The sequence below is a fragment of the Pipistrellus hanaki genome, assembly GCF_964339955.1.
Source record: "Pipistrellus hanaki genome assembly, chromosome: 1".
Classification (NCBI taxonomy): domain Eukaryota; kingdom Metazoa; phylum Chordata; class Mammalia; order Chiroptera; family Vespertilionidae; genus Pipistrellus; species Pipistrellus hanaki.
In genome coordinates, this window is record NC_140503.1 from 197,816,031 (window position 1) to 197,837,881 (window position 21,851).

The 21,851-nt window shown below is 37.5% G+C and overlaps 1 protein-coding gene across 1 annotated transcript in view; it reads left to right on the forward strand.

The window, feature by feature from the left end:
- Positions 1-21,851, forward strand: part of DHX15 (DEAH-box helicase 15) — a 46,957-nt gene that overhangs the window by 12,884 nt on the left and 12,222 nt on the right. The window contains exons 4-8 of the mRNA XM_084890552.1: positions 9,124-9,283; positions 10,896-11,114; positions 16,502-16,669; positions 19,959-20,045; positions 21,227-21,376. Of these exons, the coding sequence (XP_084746678.1) occupies positions 9,124-9,283; positions 10,896-11,114; positions 16,502-16,669; positions 19,959-20,045; positions 21,227-21,376 (784 nt within the window). The remainder of the gene's footprint in view (positions 1-9,123; positions 9,284-10,895; positions 11,115-16,501; positions 16,670-19,958; positions 20,046-21,226; positions 21,377-21,851) is intronic.

Below are 21,851 nucleotides of genomic sequence, written 5' to 3' on the forward strand. Positions count from 1 at the left end.
TAGTGTATGAAATTAATGTGGGGGAGAGGGAGAGCCCTCAGCCCAGCCTGCATCCTCTCCAATCCAGGACTCGGGGGATGTTTTATTGCCTCACAATCTTGGACCACTGGCTCCTAACCATTCACCTACCTGCCTGATCGTCCCTAACCCCTCTTACTGCCTGGCTGATGGCCCCTAACCACCACTGCCTGCCTGCCTGCCTGCCTGCCTGATCACCCTTAACTGCTTTCCTGCTGGCCTGATCGCCTCTAACTGCCTCTGCCTTACCCCACACCCAGGACCCAGACTCCCTCCTCCAGCCGGTCGCAGGCACCCGGGACTCATGCTTCCCTCCTCCTGTCCGGCTGCAGGCACCCAGGACCCGGGCTAGCTGGTCCCCATTCCTCTCTCCTCAGTGTTGAGTGTCTGAGTAGTGATGTTGCATATTCATATTAGCTCTTTATTATATTGGATTACCACACATGTTATGAACTAAAGGGAGGAATCTTTTGTTCTGTAATACACTCTTGGAGTCTCCTCAAAGTCCTCATTCCTCTTTATTATTGCATGGCACACGATTGACTTCCATATTGAGCTTTCTAACATATTATTTAGCTTTCTTAATATTTTGTTTTCTTCTTGTGTTCTGTATAAGTTGTGATATATGTTGCCTGATAGTAATTCTTTTGAAAAATCTTTACCTTTTATTGCTGTTTATTCTGTATATATTTGGCACTTAATCATTTTCTAAAAATGATTTGTCACTATGCAATCTTCCCCTAGAGGTTGTTTATAAAAGACAATTTGGAACACATTATATGGGCAGAGTTTGATGGCAGAAATATCTACAGTGTTATGGGATTGAACGATATATATCATAAATTTTTAATGTATGCAGAAGTACAATAGAATATTGAACTTCAGTGTATTTATCATGAATCTTTAATCATGGCCAGTCCTGTTTCATGCATATCCCAATTTTCCCCTATCTCATAATTTGAAGCAAATCCTAGACATCACACCGTTTAATCTGTAAATACTTCTGTGTATGTCTCTCAAAGATAAGGTTTTAAAATATAGTAACTGATATCACAACTTAAAATTTTTCTTAATCAAAATACCCAGCTAGTTTCTTTGATACATATTTCATTTTATTAGAACTTGATATTAATGAATTCAGTATCATTTTTTTTTAAATATATTTTATTGATTTTTTTACAGAGAGGAAGGGAGAGTGATAGAGAGCTAGAAACGTCAATGAGAGAGAAACATCGACCAGCCGCCTCCTGCACACCCCCCACCGGGGATGTGCCCGCAACCAACATACATGCCCTTGACCGGAATCGAACCTGGGACCTTTCAGTCCGCAGACCGACGCTCTACCGCTGAGCCAAACCGGTTTCTGCTATTTTAATAGCAGTTGAACTTTTATTTACTTAAGTCAGCTTATCTATGACTTAAACCTTCATTGAATAAACCTTTTAGTCTAGTGATAATCACAGGCTTGTGGTTTTATTTTACTTTAAAATGTGATAATGTCCAGGACTTATAGATAATAAAGGGCAGCTTTTACTCATTTTTTAGGAGGAATATTCTGACATTTGCTTTACTATGCATTGGACTTTTCTTGGGAAGCCATAGTGGAGCAGGGAAAACAGAATTTGAAAAATAGGAGATGGGAAAGTTATATGCAGTATTGGTGAGTGAGAGAGAAAGAGAGAGAGAGGAGAGAGAGAGAAGGAAGGAAGGAAGGAAGTGGTGGGCTTTCAAAAGATGTATGCTTGTGAAAGAATCTGGTTCCATTACTAGGGATTAACAGGTAATAGATTTGATAGCTCCAAATGAAGGTATTTTTGACATGGTGATTATTTTTTTAATAGAATGGTTTCCAGAGGATAAAACTAAATTTAAAAAAAATATTTACTCTATAGACAGGTTAATGTTATTGGGACCTAGTAATGTCTTTAAGTGATGTTAAATCCTGTTTAATAGTACTGGTCTAGTGGTAGTTTTCACTAATGGTAATGCTCCATTAAAAATAGTGTTTATGAATCCCTAGATATATTTTGAATTGTCATCTATCAACTCATTTTGAGAACATAGATGTTAAGAACAGAGCTTTAGCTAAGTGAATGAAAATTGGCTACATAATTAGGTAAGAAAAGCAAATACATCAGATAACCATCAATACCTTCCATTAGATATTTTCATACATAGGCTTTAAATATTTATGTAGAGCCTTTAATTTTTTTTATCAAAGGAGGATGGTAAAGAGGACTAACTTCTGAAGTTTCTGCCTGATGGGCTCAGAATTTAACCATTACCGTATCTTTTTTCATTCATGTTTGACAATAATAAGTACTATTTAAATGAGTTTGAGAGTTTATTTTTAAGTCATCTCTAAAGATAGTTTCTTCAGTGATTGGGAAACTACATAAATTTTAGGTTCTAGGTCTAATATGTGTCAAAATAAGAGCCCAGGGCAACACTGCTGCAATAAGGAGCTGACTGGTACAGGACCTTTAAGGTTGAAATTGGGGAGGATTATCAGGTATTACTACAGCAGATTCTTTGGGGCCCCTGGAAACAACAGTTTGATGCACCAACTGCATATGGCCTATGTAGAAATTCAGAGTGGTTTTCAACACAGCAATCTCATTTCAAAATAGGTGGCTTAAGGAGAGAATCAAAAGAAAATAGATCCTAGAAGACAGGTTTCAGAATCAGGGCCTGGTTGTGTGCCAGCTCTGCCACTTATTAGCTGTGATCTTGGCTACATTAATGAACTTCCCTATGCTTAGAGCTTTTTCGGAAGATGGAGCTAAAAATTACTATTTCATAGGGTTGTTCTGAGATCAAATATGTTAATTTGTGTATAGCCCTTAAAGTAATTCCTGTCACTCAGCAAGTGCTAAGTCAACATTGCTACTCTGCTGTTGCTGCTGATGGTAGATTTCCGTTGTGAGAAATTAGGTCTTATTACCAGTTAACTTAGTTCTCCCAGTTAATTAGAAAGGGATTTATTAGTGTAGTGTAGTCCTTTTAACACAACAATTGGATTACAATTTGGGGGATTTGACTTGAATTAAACCTTGATATTACTTGTCACTATGAAATGAATGAATGAATCCAAATATTCTTTTAAGGCTGGAGTTGTGATGTGGAAATAGGCCTGGTATTTTGGAGAACATTAATTAAACAAACATTAATTTTAAACTAATTTATTGAACATCTGTTAATTAGTGGTAGACTTTGTTTTAATTTAAGTGTCACACTAAAGTTAAAGGTAGTTTTACTGGATATTTAGAAAGGGATTAGGGCAGGGGAAAACACTGTAGAATTAGAAATTCACTCTAGAATTAGAAATCTATTGGCTTGTGTTAATTTATAAAAAGCTAACTTGGTTTCCTAGAGGTCTGCATATATTATTATACTAGAGGCCTGATGCACGAAAGTTGTGCATGGGTAGGATCCCTAGGCCTGGCTGGTGATCAGGGCCAATCTGTGGGGCTATGGCGGGGAGGGCACTGGCACCTGCCTTGGCTGGCCTGCATTGAGCATCTGACCCCTGGTGGTCAGTTCACATCATAGCAACCAGTCATTCCACCCGTGGGTTGATTTGCATATTAGGCTTTTATTTCACCTTTGTGCTTATACTTAAGCTGTGCAAGATATTAGTTATAGAAGGCCTTTTGTTTGGAGTGCCAATGTCTTTAAAATGTAAAACAACCTAGCTTTCTGTAAATTCTCTTGTGAGGATAATTAGGCATTTTTTTTTTTTCAAAACCTGTGAAAATTTGAGGAATGGATAGTAGGGTGGATTGTTTGGTTGGTTTTTGATCCTCACCAAAGAATTTTCCCCCCATTGATTAATAATAGAAGGGAGGGAGGGAGAGGGAAACATGAGTCTGAGAGAGACATATTGATTGGTTGTCTCCTGTACACATGCCTCAGCAGAGGATCTAACCTGTAACCCAGGTACTTGCCTTTGATCAGAAATAGTTTTACAGACTAATGCTCTAACCACTGAGCAAGCCAACCAGGGCTTTATAGTGCATTTTGAGGGAAATTTTTTTTTCCTCCTAACTCTGAAATACATACTTGAATGAATTTTTTAAAAACATCTTAAAATTTTATTTATTTAATGTGTTAATCCTCAGCAAAGGATATTTTTCCATTGATATTTAGTGTGGAAAGGCTGATGCTGTATCCACTGAGCCAAACAAGCTAGGGATTGAATGTATTTTAATTGCAGAAATAAAGCTATGTGCTTTGCTGATATTTTGTCTACTTTTTGTCCATTTTTTGTTGTATTAGAAATACATTAAAACATTGCGATTTCAATTTATTAAAAGTAATTTATGTTGTCTTTCCATGTGACTGTTTACATCTACTAGTTTGTTCTCATTGAAAGTTCTCATTTTTATAGTAAGACTAGTGTTGCCTCATACTGTAATGTTTTCCTAGGAATATGTCATATTGAAATCTGTGTTAATCCTTCACCAATGAAAGAACATATATAATAATAAAAGCATAATATGTTAATTAGACCAGACAGCTGAGTGACCTTCCAGATATCATTCTAGATATCCTTCCAGACGAAGCCGTAGTGGCGGGGGCTGAGGCAGAGGTGGTTAGTAGTGATCAAGCAGGTAGGCAAGCATTTAGGGATGATAAGGCATGCATGCAATTCGGGGCATCAGGCAGAGTGGTTAGGGGTGATCAGGCAGGCAGGTAGAAAGGTTGGGGTGATCAGGCAGGCAGGAGAGTGGTTAGGAGCCAGTGATCCCGGATTGCAAGTGGGATCCTGGATTGCGAGAGGGTGTAGATTGGGCCGAGGGACCCTCCTGCCCCTCTAGTTAAATATATAAAGAACTGTTACTAGTGTTACTGGCACTTTGCCTTGGTTGGGGAGATAAGCTGTGAAGCAGTTAAGTCTATCCACTGAGCCAAACCGACTGGGCCTGCAGCCCACCCACTGTCGGGGCCCCCTCCGCTGGAGCTGGGCATGCCTCTCCTCCCTACAACTCCAGACCCAGGTGGAGGCAGACCTGAGCAACCCCCCAGGGTCAGACACCCCCCCGCTCCCAACAGCAACACCACCATCTCTGCAGCTGAAACATGCTGAACCTCACTGGGGCACGATTAAACCCACCCTCCTATCCTGCCTGGCTCTGCCCTGTCCCAGCCCCATCCCAACCCCGCTTCAGCAGATTGGAGCCCCGCCCTGAGCAGGTATAGTTGCAAAACAGCCAGAGTGGTGCCAAGCTGGAAGGTTTAAGTGGGGGCAATTTGAGAATGAGATGACTTTGAAATTTTTTTGCATTTCTTAAGTTTCTAGGAGGCCTCTTCTACAGTTTATCCTACATAAGAAGAGGCTAATATGCAAATGACCAAATGGTGGAATGGCTGGTCACTCTTATGCGTGCTGACCACCAGGGGGCAGACACTCAATGCAGAAACTGCCCCCTGATGGTCAGTGTGTCCCCACAGTGGGTATGCCGCTCAGTCAAAAGCTGGACTTAACACCTGGCGAGTACAGCAGCAGTGGTGGGAGCCTCTCTGCCTCCGTGGCAATGCTAAGGATGTCCGACTGACAGCTTAGCCCCACTGAGCCATCAGCCAGACATCCACCCATGGCTCCGAGACTGCAAAGAGGACAGGCCAGGCTGAGGGATACCCCAAGTGCATGAATTTCATACACCAGGCCTCTGGTGTGTGTGTGTGTGTGTGTGTGTGTGTAGAGGCTTGGTGCACAAATTGCAAACACTTGGGGGATCCCTCAGCCCAGCCTGCTCCCAGGCCTAAGCTATCAGTCGGATACCCTTAGTGCTGCCGTGGAGGTGGGAGAGGCTCCCGCCACCACTGCTGTACTTGCAGCCATGAGCCTGGCTCCTGGAGGGGGAGCACACTGACCACCAGGGGGTAGCTCCTGCCTTGAGCATCTGCTCCCTGTTGGTCAGTGTGTGTCATAGCGACCAGTTATTCTGCCATTTAGTCAATTTGTATAGTAGCCTTTTATTATATAAGATGTGTATGTATAAACATACACATATCTATCTGGGACTTTCTGGAAAGTGTTATTGTAGGAGGGGCCCAAGATGGGAATTGGTAAACTGATACCTAGTCTTGGTAAGCTCTTGAATTGGGTTTGAGACCTTGGAAAAGTTAACTGCTAATAATTTGTTTTCTTCGTTGTAAAGGCAACCAATTTATATCTTAAAGAGATCTAACCTTAACAATGTCACTTTTTCCTGAAACTGTTATAAAAATGGCAGCCCTCTCATATTAACTGGTGATGAGGTACATAAGTGGCATCTCTGTGAATTGGATCTCCCTTGGTGATGATCAATTAAATAATGAGGAATATCCAGGAGTCTGTCTCTGGAACCTAGAAGTAAGAGGGTTTGGACTTATGCATAGTTGTTAATAAAACAAGGAAAATAATGGTGTCATTAATCTAATATACAATATTTATAATCTACCACTTGTAACATTTTCCTTCAGTCAGAAAAATCTAAAAGAATGAATATTTGGGTCAGCTCTGCTTTTAAATGCCTCTGTTTTGTGGTTGTCTGAAGCTTGATGAATGTGAGAAGGTAAAGGATCAAAGTAGAGAGTTTTTTATTTTTTTAATGAGTGTTAAGTTAAAGTTTGATACTTTATCAGTTGTCACTTTTTCTTACATTTTTAATATGTGAAATTTGTATTCATTTTATAATCTACTAGAGGCCTGGTGCATGAAATTCATGCACAGAGGTGTGTGTCCTTCAGCCTAGCCTGCGCCCTCTCCAATCTGGAATTCCTCTCACAATCCAGACTGCTGGCTCCCAATTGCTTGCCTGCCTGACTGCCTGCCTGCCTTCCTGATTGCCCCTAACCACTTCTGCTTGCCAGCCCCTGCCAGCCTGATTGATGCCTAACTGCTCCCCTGCCAGCCTGTTTGCCCCTAACTGCCCTCCCCTGCAGGCCTGGTCCCCCCCCAACTTCTCTCCATTGCATTCTTGGGAACTCCCCACCTGCTCTCCCCTGCAGGCCTGGGTCCCCCCAAACTGCCCTTCCCTGTAGTCTTAATGACCCAAAACTGCCCTCCCTTGCAGACCTGGTCCCTCCCACGTACCCCCCCCCCCCCCCCCCCCCCCCCGCTGGCCGTCTTGTGGCAGCCATCTGTGTCCATATGGGGGTAGCATTCCTGTGTGTTGGTGTGATGGCCAATTTGCATATTACTCTTTTATTAGATAGGATGGAGGTCTGGTGCAGCTGGTTTGCCCTGAAGGGTGTCCTGGATCATAATGGGGGTTCCCTTGGGGCTGGGGTGGCCTGATCGAGGGGCCTGTGGTGATTTGAAGATTGGCCACACACCCCCAGGGACCCAAATGGAGACCCTGGTATATGGGATTTATTTATCTTCTGTAATTGAAACTTCGTAGCCTTTTGTGGAGGCCTAGGCTGGCCAAGGTGTGCGGAAAGCTTGGCTTCCTCCATCACTAGGGGCAACTCTATCCTCCTGCTCTCTCCAGCTCCATGGATGCTGCCATTTTTGTTGGGATTTATCTTCTGTAATTGAAACTTTGTTGCCTTGAGTGAAGGCCTAAGCCAGCCAGGGTATGCAGAAAGCTTTGCTTCCATAACCTGGGAAACCCAAGCTCACTCCGTTGCCGCAGCCATCTTGGTTGAGTTAATTTACATACTCCTGATTGGCTGGTGGGCTGCCTTGTGGGTGTAGCGGAGGTATGGTCAATTTGCATATTACTCTTTTATTATATGAGGGTCTTATAAACTGTTTGTGCTTTGGTTGACACTGCCTATGAATTCTTGAATTTGATCTATGTATTGTCACTTCAGTTAAGTAATGTACATATTTTGAACTATTTGTTGAGTTATTTGCTAATTAAAATGCCTTCAAAAATATGACACTAGGATTCCGTATTGAAATAAATAGGCTTGGAAACTATGCACAGGTTGTACATTTCATCATATTTAAGCAAATATTTGTTGTTGGTAGAGTGACCAATTCTTTTTGCCATGAAAAGTAACAAGAGCTTTGTTGAATCTAAGGAAGTTACCTACAAGAAGATTAAGCTATTATGTTTTGTTACTGAGATAATGTGCAAAAGGGTTGCTTAACTAACATCTAAGACAGAGAGATTACTAATGTCCTCAAATAGATCAAAGACAACTAGAGAGTGTAATGTAGCTGATTCATACTATACTATCATTAAGACATTGAGTCATAGTACTATAATTGACACTTTTTCTTGTATGGTCATAATATAAAATAATCTTACAGATAATGCTGTGTCTATTCCAGAAATGTGTTCAGTTGAAATAAAGAGCACTCATTTCTCTTGTACATTGTCAGTTTGTTGAACTTAATGCTCCAACAGATGGCGTTAGCTAAGAATGTCAAGTTGGTCCATGAAAGATTAGGTTGGACTAATTTATGAAAAATAGAGCCAAAATAGTGAAGTCATAAAGATTACTTCAGATTTTAAATCTGTAAATAAAATCTTAGATTTATATTTAAAGGAACAAGCTGTGACATAGGCATTTGCAGGCAGAATTTATGCCAAACTAAAGGTAGTAAGGTAGTTGCTTTGTATTAGTGACAGTAATAGAATGGAATGGACAGGAGATGGCTGACCCATACAACCATTCTGCAACCCATCCTTCAACTGGTTCCTGGATTCTATACTAACTGATTTATCTTGAATCATCCCCTTAAGCCTGGTTTCCCTCTCTTTGGTTCATTAATCTAGCTGTTGTACATCGCTCTTCTATATACTGTGTATTTGTTAGCATTTCTTTATTACTAATGCTGCTTTTCATTCCATGAGTGTATTTTTGTGCTTCTTTGTGATAGCTTTATTGAATTGGGTAAGGCAGGAGAGAGATGGTAGACTCATGTGCTCTCTTAGTCATTTTGAATCAGGAGCCTGTTGTAGTGCAAGTGGAGAACTTTAAAGGTTTTAAAGAAATGCATGTTTGCATGTAGTAACTTATACTTTGATTTTGCTTTGGCATTTGTGTGAAATCATGTGACCATTATATTTTGTAATCAGACTTGTTTTCTTTTTATTTCACAAATTTTAGTTTTAAAATTCCCTAAGTGAAACTTGACCAACCACATTTTTTTGAATACAGGTACATGACTGATGGGATGTTACTTCGTGAAGCTATGAATGATCCCCTCCTGGAGCGTTATGGTGTAATAATTCTTGATGAGGCGCATGAGAGGACATTGGCTACAGATATTCTCATGGGTGTTCTGAAGGAAGTTGTAAGACAGAGATCAGATTTGAAGGTGAAGTAATTTCTTTACTCATTTTATTCATAAAGTATATGTTGTTGATAGTGCTGTTTTTATAATCTATTTTGCTTTGTCTTCATTTTAGATTTGAACTATACTTTTTTTTTTTAGTGGTGTACTTTTTAGCCAAACCTTTTCAATTTCTAGCCCACTCAGGGTTTTTTTTGTGTTTTGTTTTGTTTTAGTTTTTAAGTTTTTTAACAATCTAATAGCAGGGTAGTAGTGTAACCCTTCTACTCACCCTACCCTTTATTAAATACAGAGATTTCTAAGGATCAAATTTTTATCCATGTCCCAATGCAGTGCTGGTGAGTGGGAATAGCTATACCCAACCCACTTCTTAGAAATTCATTTGCTTATCCTAGTGTGTTTGTTCTTTCATTCTGTTATACCAGTTGTACTCTGACCAATTTTACTATGTTGATAAGGGCTTAAAACTGACTAAATGTTCTGACTTAATTTTTTAATGGCTGAGTATGTTTTTCTTATAAAAACTAAATTATGCTTTTAAAGAATGTATTTGAAGAACTCTGAATATTACCATTATTGATTAAGCTTTATTAGTTATTGAAGCTTTTGAGAGAAAGGCAAATAGAAATCAAGTAAAAATTAATTCTGAAGTATAAAATGTTCTTGGGGAGGGTTCTATTTAAGTAAATATTTAATGAGTTATATAATGTATAACTTACATAGAAGGATGGTAATTACACAGTCATGCACCTGCACCTAAACAACCTTTTGTAGTTGTGACTTTTAAAGAAGGAAACGTATGTTTATTTTAGAAATCTATTAAGGAAATCATGCTTATTAAAAATTATTTAGAAGAAAGTATAAAGTTTATATCTGCCACTGATTCTTTTATTTTTTCCCATATGCAAGGTTCTTGTTTTCTGTTTTAGTAAACAGAGCAGTAATCATACCACATATTAATTACTAGAGGCCTGGTGCATGAAATTCATGCGCTGATGCGGCGGGGGCCTTAGCCTGACCTGTGTCCTCTCACAGTCCAAAACCCTTCAGGGGATGTCCGCCTGCTGGCATAGGCCCGCTCCCCATGAAGGTGTCAGGCAGACATCCCCGAAGTGCTGCCATGGAGGTGGAAGAGGCTCCCACCACCACTGCTGTGCTGCTGTGCTCCTGTGGGAGTGCACTGACCACCAGAGGCAGCTCCTGTTTTGAGCATCTGACCCCTGCTGGTCAGTGCACATCATAGCAACCAATCATTTCACCGTTTGGTCTTTTTGCATATTAGCTTTTTATTATATAGGTTGCCTTTTACAAATCCCTTTTACATATTATATAATTTTATGAATTTTTGTTTTTAAGGTATTGCTTCATGAAGGTAATATGGTAGTCATTTATTTGATAATCAGGTTCATGTCTTGTTTTATTAAATGTAAATAGCTTACTGTAGCTCAATTTTCCTATATTTGATTTTTTTAATTACAATTTATTGGTATTAAGACTGTAGATTTTTTTATGACTGATACACATTATAAAGAATGGGAAACATTACTTGTTTTTTCTTTAAGACCACATTAGAATCCTTGTCAACTTCAGATAACTTACTGTTTTGTCTTTGTGTATGTGTTTTCTTTTTTGCCAGGTTATAGTTATGAGTGCTACTCTAGATGCAGGAAAATTCCAGATTTATTTTGATAACTGTCCTCTCTTAACTATTCCTGGACGTACACATCCTGTTGAGATCTTTTATACTCCTGAACCAGAGAGAGATTACCTTGAAGCAGCAATTCGAACAGTGATCCAAATTCATATGTGTGAAGAAGAGGAGGGAGATCTTCTACTTTTCTTAACTGGTCAAGAGGTATTGTCATTATTTGCTTTATATTTAGCCATTGACATATTACTTCTATATGCAACAACTTTTAACTTAAGAAATTGGCATATATTAACCATTTTTAAATTTCAACATTAAAATTATTTCTTCAACATGATTGTATTTATATATCAAGTAATATAAAACTTTTTATCCATGCACTCCTAAGAATACTTATACCATTAGTGTTTGTGTTTTAGTTATCCTAAGAATGTTAAGTGCTTTTAGAATTTCAAGATTTAACAATTTTGTCTTGGTTTTGGAAAGATTTAGATTGTCAGTAGTGTGTGGTAATTTGCACTTTTGCTGAAGTATGAATTTTAATCACAGCTGATGTGAAATCAGGCTATGATAGTTATTTAAGCTTCTGAGTGAGCTCGGGTAACTTAGGTGTCCATCCACAGTCCAAGAATGATTTTGTCTTTTTCCACATGCTCGCTGATGATTAGAAGGAATCACTGAAATTTTTAAGAATTTATCTCATTTTAATATATGAATTTTAGCCCTTGTGGGTATGGCTCAATTGGTTAGGCTGCGTCCAGTGCACAAGGTTGCTGGTTCGATTCCTGTTCAGGGGAACATTTTTAAAAATCTTTTTAAAAAATGTATGAATTCTCAGGTACAGCAAACCCATTTTTTCAAACTTTCCAATAAAATGTTTATAGTTTATAGGTGTGCTGTGAAATTCTTTAATGCTTACATAAGGTCAGGAAATACTATGTATAAAATGGTTTTTATAAAGCCTTTTAAGAAATTTTTTTCTTAGAGCTTGTCATTTGTTCTAATGGGCTTTATAAATTTCTAGAATGTGCTTCTCAAACTAGCAAACATGCAGATAACTTAGGAAATTTGCAGATTCTCATTCAAAGGTCAGGTGGGGTCTGAGATTCTGTGTTCTTAACAAACTTCCAGGTAATGGCTACAGTTCTCAAGGGTAAGTAGCAGGGTTCAAGAGTAAGCAGTGCTGTCCCATTAGAACTTTCTTAGTGCTGGAGATATTCTTATCTCTGCTGTTAATATGGTAGCCACCAATGACATGGCTTTTGAGTGAGAGGAAGGACTGAATTGCATTTAGAATTTTCGTTAATTTTTAAATTAAAATATCTACATGTGCTGCCCCCCCCTCCTGTTCTGTAACTACTAGTTAAGATTTGCTTTTACGTTTTTAAAGAGTTGTAAATTAAAACAAGGAGTATGTTGCATGGGTGGTATATGGGTACAAAGCCTAAATTGTTTTGGCCCTTTGTAGTGAAAGTTCTGATCCCTGTTCTAGAACATTTTTGCTCAGGTGTGGTCAGTGGATTGCCTGCCTAGGAGCATAGTGTTTGCCAAAGCAAAGGAGGTTCTTGACCCTGTTCCAGACTTGCTGAAACAGGTGAAATTTGAGAGTGGAGTATCGGAATCACATCTTCCACATGCTCCTCAGGCCATTTTTATCTTTTCTTAGGTTTAAAGTTCTCTTCTCCAGAGAAATGTTTTAGTGGCTTTGGTATGTTATTGCCACCACCTAAATAATGTTGAGGGAAATTGCCCTAGTTATCTCAGAGGTCTGCTGTGTTACTGCCTGTCTCCATAGAATATGAACTATTAATTTGTATTTATTTCTACAGGGATCCTTGGTATATAATATTTGAGTAAATTTTTTTGTCCATTTCTTTAGTATTGTCTGTATGATTTATAATTTGTGCCCCATTAGTGTAGTTTCTTTTCTGAAGAGTAAATTTTTTCAAGCTCAACACTATGTTGAAGACCAATTAATCCTGTGTTGTGGGGTGTCGTGTGCGTTGTAGGGTATTTATTAGAATATCTGGCTTCTATCCCTAAATGCAGTAGGGATAGAAGCCAGATATTCCCTCCCCTGGTTGTCATAACCAAAAATGTCTACAGACTTTGTCAAATGTTCCAGGAGGGATTAAAAATCATTCTTGGTAAAGAATGAATCATTCTTGTTTTTTTGCGGGGGAGGGAAATAAGATGTGTTGCAAATTTAGTTTTTACAGATAAAACTCTGTTAATACTAGTCTTTCTATGCATTTTGAATGAAAGAATTTTGTATATTGTGTAAACAAGAGTACCACATGCTTTTTCATGGCATATAAACTGTATTTTGTTGAGATATTCATTTTGTCCTTTTGTGTTTTTAGTTTTTCTCTTCCAAAATGCATAGCATATTAAATGACTACTAAAAATAATTATTTTGTTCAGGTAACCAAGCATATTAGAATTCTATCAGAAATATCAGATGTCCTCGTGAGGACCTGAAAGATTTTATATGAGTTGACTAGAGGCCTAGTGCACGAAATTCATGGGGGGAGGGGTCCCTCAGCCCAGCCTGCACCCTCTTGCAATCTGGGAACTTCCCCACCAGGGGATTTTCCACTGCTGGTTTAGGATATCCCAAAACTGGTAGTCGGGCAGCCCTCTAGCAATCTGGGACCGCTGGCTCCTGCCCACCTGCCTCATTGCCTCTAACCACTCTGCTTGCTTCTCTCATCACCTCTAACTGCTTACTTGCCTTCCTTATTGCCCCTAATTGCCTTTTCCTCAGCCCCCACCCACCATGGCAGCCACCCACGGTGGTGATGTCCAAAAGGTTTGGCTGTCCCGTCTAATTAGAATATTATGCTTTTATTATTATAGAAGATATTTTGTGTAGTTGATATTTTGGCAAATTTCCTATAGCCTGGGGAGGGAAAGGAGCAAGCTCCGTGGTTTTCAGTGTGTTCTAGAGGGGGAGTATAATTTGTCTTCGAATGGAGTGTCATGGTAATGACGAACTAGGTTTATATGTGCCCTTTAGGTGACTAATCTTGAAGACCTTTGGGGAGAAATTAGCAAAGAGCCTAATGTACTGTGTCTCATTGATTGTGTATAGTAGCCCTGATTTAAAGATATGTAAAATTAGAGGCTCGGTACAGAAATTTGTGCATGGGTAGGGTCCCTAGGACTGGCTGGTGATCAGAGCTGGTCAGTTCTTGGCCTCCCTGCCTCCTCCTTCCCTGGCACCCTCAGTGCCCCTGCCATCACAGCTGGTCACTCGCCATGTTCTACACCGTCCCATGGTGGTCAGTGCAGGTCATAGTGTGCAATCAAACTCCTAAGGGGACAATTTGCATAGTAGTCTTTTATATAAAACTACAGGCCCCGTGAACGAAATTCGCGCATGGGAGCGGGGGGGATGTTCAACTGCTGGCAGTCTGACATCTCTGCAATTCAGGACCACTGGTTCCTAACCACTTGCCTGCCTGCCTAATGCCCCCAACTGCCCTCCTCTAACTGCCTCTGCCCCACCACCATGGCTTTGTCCAGAAGGAAGTCAGACATCTGAAAGATGGCTGGTTGACCCGGTCTAATTAGCATATTATCCTTTTATTATTATAGATAGGCTAATTATTTCTCCTGTTCTTGACCTTTTGTTATTTTTTCTTAGTTAAATGATAGATTCTGGGAATTCATCTGAACTTAGGAAGTTTTGGGGGAGCTACACTACTGAATTAGATAAGGGTGTAATTGAAATAACCAATTGTTTGTAAATGCGTACTTGAAGATGTTAAAACCCTTTGTTCTTTAAGCAACATTCTTTTTAATTTTGCTGAGTAAAACGTCTTACCCATCTAGTGAGTTCATATTTTTTTATATCAGTAGTGTCCAAATTAACTTATATATGATCCTTTTAAAAGTGAAAGTCTTCTCAAATTATATTTATGTCTGAAATTTCAGTATCACTCATGACGGAGCAGATGGTTGGTTGCTTTATGTTGATGACTGAGTTTTGTGGTCTTCTGAACAGTGTGTCAGGTTTATCAAAGTTGTGTAAACTTTAGGAGAAAATGTTGCACTTTAGAAGCGTGTTTATTTAAAAACATCAGTGGTGTTTAGAGATGTCTTTATATCCCATGAAGTAGTGATTTCATTTTAGCTCCACATATGCTTAGCCAGTTGGATAATCTAGTCCCTTCAAGTAAAGCTGGAATTATCCTCTTGTTAAAATTCTAGAATCTGCAAATTTACAATTTGGCACACTTAGCTTTCTAATATTGTATATGAAACCTGGTGTTTGGTGATTTCTGACAATTTATTTTCTGTCCAAATATATGGTTAAATTAATGAAGTTGTGACTATTCAGGAGATCTGCAGCCATTTTCCCTTTTTTATTGTAGAGAATGTAGTTTTGCATTTATATTCAAACTTTTTGATTTGGAAGATACCTAATTTGTATTTGCATACCAGCAGGGGGCATTCTAATCTCTATACAGCATTTGAAAACTACTTTTTAAAAAAAAATTTGTTTTATTTGTTACATTATTTATCTTTCAGAGAATAACATTCTTTGATTTTATTTTAGAAACTTTAGGTCTCAAAGGGAACTGTTAACATTGAATCCTTGATGGTCTTCTGTGTCTATACCTGTTATTTAAGAAAGCTAGTATGCTTGAAATGATCCAAAAAAAGTTTAAGTATTCAATAATTTTGCATGCTTTAAAACCAAAAGTTGTACTTAAAATAATTTTAAGGAAAATTCTAGATTGAAATAATGAAAATATGGAATAAGTTTACCTGACAATTTTTTTCTTTTGTAAAAATACTGCTTTTTGAATAAAATAATTTTTTTGATAAAAATAGCTTATGATTAGGTCCTTCAGTGAACAGGTTGCCAAATCATTTGTTTAACATACTTCTAAGTTTAACTGAATTAATGCTTCAGTGAAATTTAAAACATATCTTCCTCCTGATTTTTAACTTCCTTTGCCAACTGCTAGAGCATCTTACCTACCTTATCTTTCTGTGACTCTCACACTCAGTATTCATTGTGTGTCCTCTCTTTAAACCTGGATTTTAATGCAAATGTATTGAAATAGTTTTCTGTGGTGGGGACATGTTTGAAAGTGCTCAAAAGATTTTTAGGTTAGCCTAGTTCTTAAGTATGTTGATACTGTAAAGGGTGTATGTTCTCATTAGGAACAATGAAACAAGTCTTCCATATAATTGCATTAGTGATAACAGGATATTACAGCCTAATTGGCTTCTTTAAAAATCTAGCACATCAATTTCTTTTAGGTTGGGAAAATTGAAAAGGTTATGACTGCAGTTAAATATTCCTGAGTGAGAAGTTCAATTTTAGTACAATTTGTTGAGAATTAATTAGGGCATCCAACTTGCAGAAAAAGGGTGTGGAGTACCAATAAGGCAGTTGTATGTTTGTTTGGCTACAGAAATCAAAGATTTTAAATTATTTTAGAAATCCCAATGAAATTTGCTAAATTAGTTTGATTACTAAATTGAAAATATGCCACAAAGAAATGGGATTGTGATAAATACTTGAATTGTTTTAGGATGTATTTGTTTTGTTTTCAGACTCAAACTTTATTTTGTAGGAAATAGATGAAGCCTGCAAGAGAATAAAACGTGAGGTTGATGATTTGGGCCCTGAAGTTGGTGACATTAAAATCATTCCATTGTACTCTACACTCCCACCTCAGCAGCAGCAACGCATTTTTGAACCTCCACCTCCAAAAAAACAGAATGGAGCAATTGGAAGAAAGGTAGCATAGACATGCTCTGTATAAACATTTTCTGTATATTATGAGAATTTTTTTAAGAGACCAAACTATATTGAATTATAAAGAACTAAGTTATGGATGATTGTATACTGGTTTATATACTACAAAATAGTCTATAGTTCAAAAGTAAATAGAAAAATATAGTTAAGTGGAATTTTTTTTTATATCTCTTGACCTGAGAGAAAGAGCAGTAACTGCTTTTCACCTTAGCAAATGGAGTTTAGCTAGGAGGAGTTAAGAAAAGAGGAATACGTATGGCCAAGTGATATCTTTCTATTAAGTCATATGGTCGAAACTAAGCACTTTTTCTTCAGTGCTTTGGCTTCTGCTTAGAATTTTCTTTTAAGGTCTAACCAAATATCATGTCCACAGGTATGAACTGTTGCTTGCACAGATCTCTAGTAACAGTAGCACAAACTACACTGTATAAATATGTGGGTTTCTTGAGTGCCAGAACTGTGGGTCTTACTGGTGTAGATATGTACCTGGCACTGTAAGGGAGCAAGGGTTTTCCAACCCTGTTTCTGGGTATTTTGTTGGGGATGAGAAAGGGATCTGAGTTTTCTAGTTTGGAACAGTGCAGCCATGCTTTTGTATTTTAACACATGATGACTCTAATAGATTCTTTGAACATAAGATTGTGTTGTTTGAAAAGGATTGAAAACCACTAGAAGGAAGGTGTTGGCTGCCTTCTTAAGAGCCCAGTCATTGATTAAGTTATAAGATAGCTCTATGTAGATTTCAGTAAGGTAATCTCTGGCTTTAGAGTTTCACTTTTTAAAGTAGGTATCATTACTTTCATCACCTTGACAGATGATTGTCCAGGATTAAGCTTGGTTTATATAGTTACTAACATCAAGAACAGACTAGTTTAGAAAAAAAAAAAAAACAGACTAGGTCCTCATGGTATTATCTACAAATTTCTTGAGCTTTATATTTGTAGAAATAAGTCTAACTTGAAATATTACTCATTTACGATGTACTTGCCAAATATGATATGTATTGCTTTTCTTATTTCTGTCTTCAGAACTAACAGATCCACAACTCTTTGCTACATTTTTTTTCAATTTTTATGCTAATATTTTCAACGACTTAACAAATTACAAAATAATGAAGATATTTAACTGTATCATGGCTAATTCTTTAACATGGCTCTATAAAAGTTAAATGAACCAAAAACAGTTTTTAATTTAAAGAACTTAATGGATATGCAACACCAGCCTAGTGGAATATGAATTAACAAAACATTGATATGGGACTCAGCTGGTGAGGCCCAGTGGATGAGCATCAACCCAAGAACGAGGAGGTTGCAGTTCGATTTCTAGACAGAGCATATGCCTAGGTTGTGGGCTCGATCCCCAGTGTAGGATGTGCAGGAGGCAGTCTATCAATAATTCTCTCTCATTGATGTTTCTGTCTCTTCCTCTCTTCTCCTCTCCGAAATCAATAAAAATAATTTTTAAAAGTTGATTGGAGTAAACCAGTTTTTTGAGTTTTTCATAGATCAGCAAGGTAATGAGCGACTAAAAAATAGTCTAATCCTGGTTTCATTCTGTTGAACCTTCCAATTTCATAGTGTCTCTAGAACATGCTAAGATATTTTTCTTTTTGTTACTTTATGTGCATCCTGGACTTTGGGGGATACTTTTAGTATAACAGTTTTCAAGTTGATTTGTTGACTAAAAAGTACTAATTCTCTGTGAAGTTTTTAGCTTGATTTTTATATTAACAGAAGTATGTAAGCTAGCTATCTCTTACACATTTCTGTAGGCAAGAGGAGTTAACATCCACCAGGCAGGGGATTTTTCTGGTATGTGCATTTTTGCATTAGTTTTAATTTTACAATGCTGTTTTTATTTATTATTGCACAAAATTGTCATACAGCAAGATTTACTGTTGTCTTTTCATGTAGTTCTCTTTATTCTGTTTTGAGTTACTTTGAGAAGTATGGGTCCACACTGATTAATCTTATTTTACAGGTGTGCCCTTATTTGCTCTGTTAACTTAGGTGCCAGTTCATTGCATGATACATTTTGTAGAATCTACAACTTAAACCCTTGGAGTAGAATTAGTTATTTAAAGCTAGTCCCAACTTGCTTTTTGTGTTCTGGTAAATCCTAAGAATATTGAGGAATATTTTTTACTGAAAAGAGAGATTCTTCAGCAGCTGGTTGTAATACCTTAGCTTTTAGTCCAGAATCAAAGCTAAGGTTCACAATGTCACCTCGTCATCTATTGATGGTGCTTCATTCAGCTAAAGCTACAAGATTTTTTGCTGGAAAATATTTTATCTCTTGGCATGAGTCATATTCATCTTTGAAGTTAAGAGCACTGCCATTCCTGGATGATACAGAGAGAGAGAGAGGGAGAACTTCCTTGGCAATAAATAAATTATTCTTATTTTGAAGAACACTTGAAGCCCATGTTTAAGGGAAAGTGGAAATTTTTTATAGAAGGGTAGCTCATACAGGAAGATGTACTCATCAAGTCATATATTTTTTATGCTGAATAGGGAAGCTGTCTGAAAGAAGGTGGGATAAGATAGCTGAAACTCACTGGTGAAGCAATACCCATGTCTAATCTTCCTTTACAAACTGTAAAAGCTGTAAGAGCAGACTATCAGGTTTATCTTCTCAAATTTCTAACCAGTTTCCCAAATACATCTAAAATATAACAATACACAAAAATGCAAGCTATATTTGTATGTAGATGCTTTAATTAAAAAGTTCAACTGGTTCTTAATAATTGATTTGAATGCAGTGATATATATTATTTTTGATACTGTATATTTACCCAAACATCTATTTGTGATTCTCATGATCTGTTTGTTCATCTTGTATTACAATTTGAGATTTTCCCTACATGTGCCATTTTGCTTAAAGTGTTGAGTTGAGGTTTGGTGATATAAAAATTTCCTTTGTAAATATTGTAAGATGTACAGGTGTAGAGTAGGTTATTAACCAAGGAGTGTTCTATTAGGGAGATGGTCTACTTGGGAAATTAATATTGTTTTATTAGTGATATTCTCTTTATGGTATGTTTCTGTTTGAATATTCAAAATGTATTAGCTTTTGTTGCGGGGGGAAAATGTTCTCTGATGAGGTAATTGAAATTTTGAATATAAGTCTTTATAACATTGGCCATTGAACATCAAACCTTATTTCAAGTTTATTTACTGGATTGAAATTTGATCTTAGTGAAAGTTAATGGCTAATATTATTGTCTGAATTTTACTTGTAATAAAATTTATATACTGGTTATTTCTAAACAGGTAGTTGTGTCAACTAACATTGCAGAGACATCTTTGACAATAGATGGTGTGGTGTTTGTGATTGATCCTGGATTTGCAAAACAAAAGGTACGTGTTTTAGTACAATAGTCATATATTTTATAAATTAGTATATACTTAACAGTAGTTACTACTACTCATTTACTGAGTGAAATTTACTTTTTAGATTTTTTTTTTTTTAATCATTTTTAGAAGACTGTGTTAAGAACCCTTTATATTCTACCTGGCTCTCAAAAATTAAGTCCATTTGTTTACTTTTAAAATTTTTAAAGGGTTTTATTTTCTTTGTTTCTATATAATAATGGTCAGTGTTTTGGTTTGTATGTTTATTTAAGAAATATGGGGGTACTGATAGTACAGGATTATCATCCTTGCAGGTCAGTTATTTATCACTAAATTAAAATTTCTATGAGATGACACACATAATAGTACTAAATACCAAGTACTTTTGTAAAATGAAGTGACTACTCAATAAATACTGTATGTTTTATTATTTAAACACATTTGATTACATTTTATGGGTGTGGTTGAGAAAATTCCTTGTACATAGTATTCATATTTTTGATAGAAAACTTTCCCTTTAAGCTGAAAAGATGTAACTGACTTGGACCACGTTTATTTATTTATTTATTTTAAATATATTTTATTGATTTTACACAGAGAGATGTTGAGAGGGACAGAGAGTTAGAAACATCGATGAGAGAGAATCATCGATCAGCTGCCTCTTGCACACCCCCCACTGGGGATGTGCCCGCAACCAAGGTACATGCCCTTGACCGGAATCGAACCCGGACCTTTCAGTCCCCAGGCCGACGCCCTATCCACTGAGCCAAACCGGTCCTGGCTGACTTGGACCAAGTTTAAAATATTTTTCTTGATGCCCACTTTGAACATCAGGTGTTGGAATTGACAGATTTTTTTTAAGGCAAAAATCTTTAGCACTATTCACTATGTAAGGGCAAGGTAAAACTGGTAGAAATGAGATTTTTAAATTAGAAAGAGTAAAAGTGAACTTTGTGTTAGATAAGAGCTTTTCCATGTTAGCTTGAGTCTTTGAGAATGATGGAATCAGAAATGGCTGGAAAAAAGTTAAGGTAAAGGAAGACAGATTCTGTTTCTGCGGGAGCATGATTTGTGGTGGTCATCACTACTATGTTTATTTTGGGATTAGCTGAGGGCTTTGGTTACTCCTGGAGATAACAGTTTTGAGTTTAATTGAAGAATCATTCTGATTGTTTATGTTTGAATAGGTGTACAATCCTCGAATCAGAGTTGAATCCCTTTTGGTGACAGCTATTAGTAAAGCTTCAGCCCAACAAAGGGCTGGTCGTGCCGGACGTACCAGACCTGGGAAATGCTTCAGGCTTTACACAGAGAAAGCTTATAAAACAGAAATGCAGGTAAGAGATTTACCGTATCATTCCTCTGTGTTTGGAAGGTTAAGCTGAACTTGTTACCAGAGAAAATTGCTTCATTTATTTCATCTTCCCTTTTGGCACCATATGCTCCTTAGTGTTTTTTTTCCCCTGAGTCAGATTATGGTGTAATCTAGCAGTGCAGCTCTTATTACAGTTTGAAGTTGAGGTGGACAGCAGCAGTAATACTTAGAGTACTATGAAGATACCCTATTTCCCCGAAAATAAGACAGTGTCTATATTAATTTTTTCTCCCAAAGTTGTGCTAGGTCTTTTTTTCAGGGGATGTCTTATCTTTCCATGCGCTAGGTCTTATTTTTGGAGGATGTCTTATTTTCGGGGAAACACGGTAGTTTACAGACAGTGAGTACTCTCAAAGTCTGTTCCACAGGTATTTTTCTCATCTGAGTCAGTGGTGTGGGGAGTAAAGAGCTAAGGAGGAAGAGAACAGATATGTTTT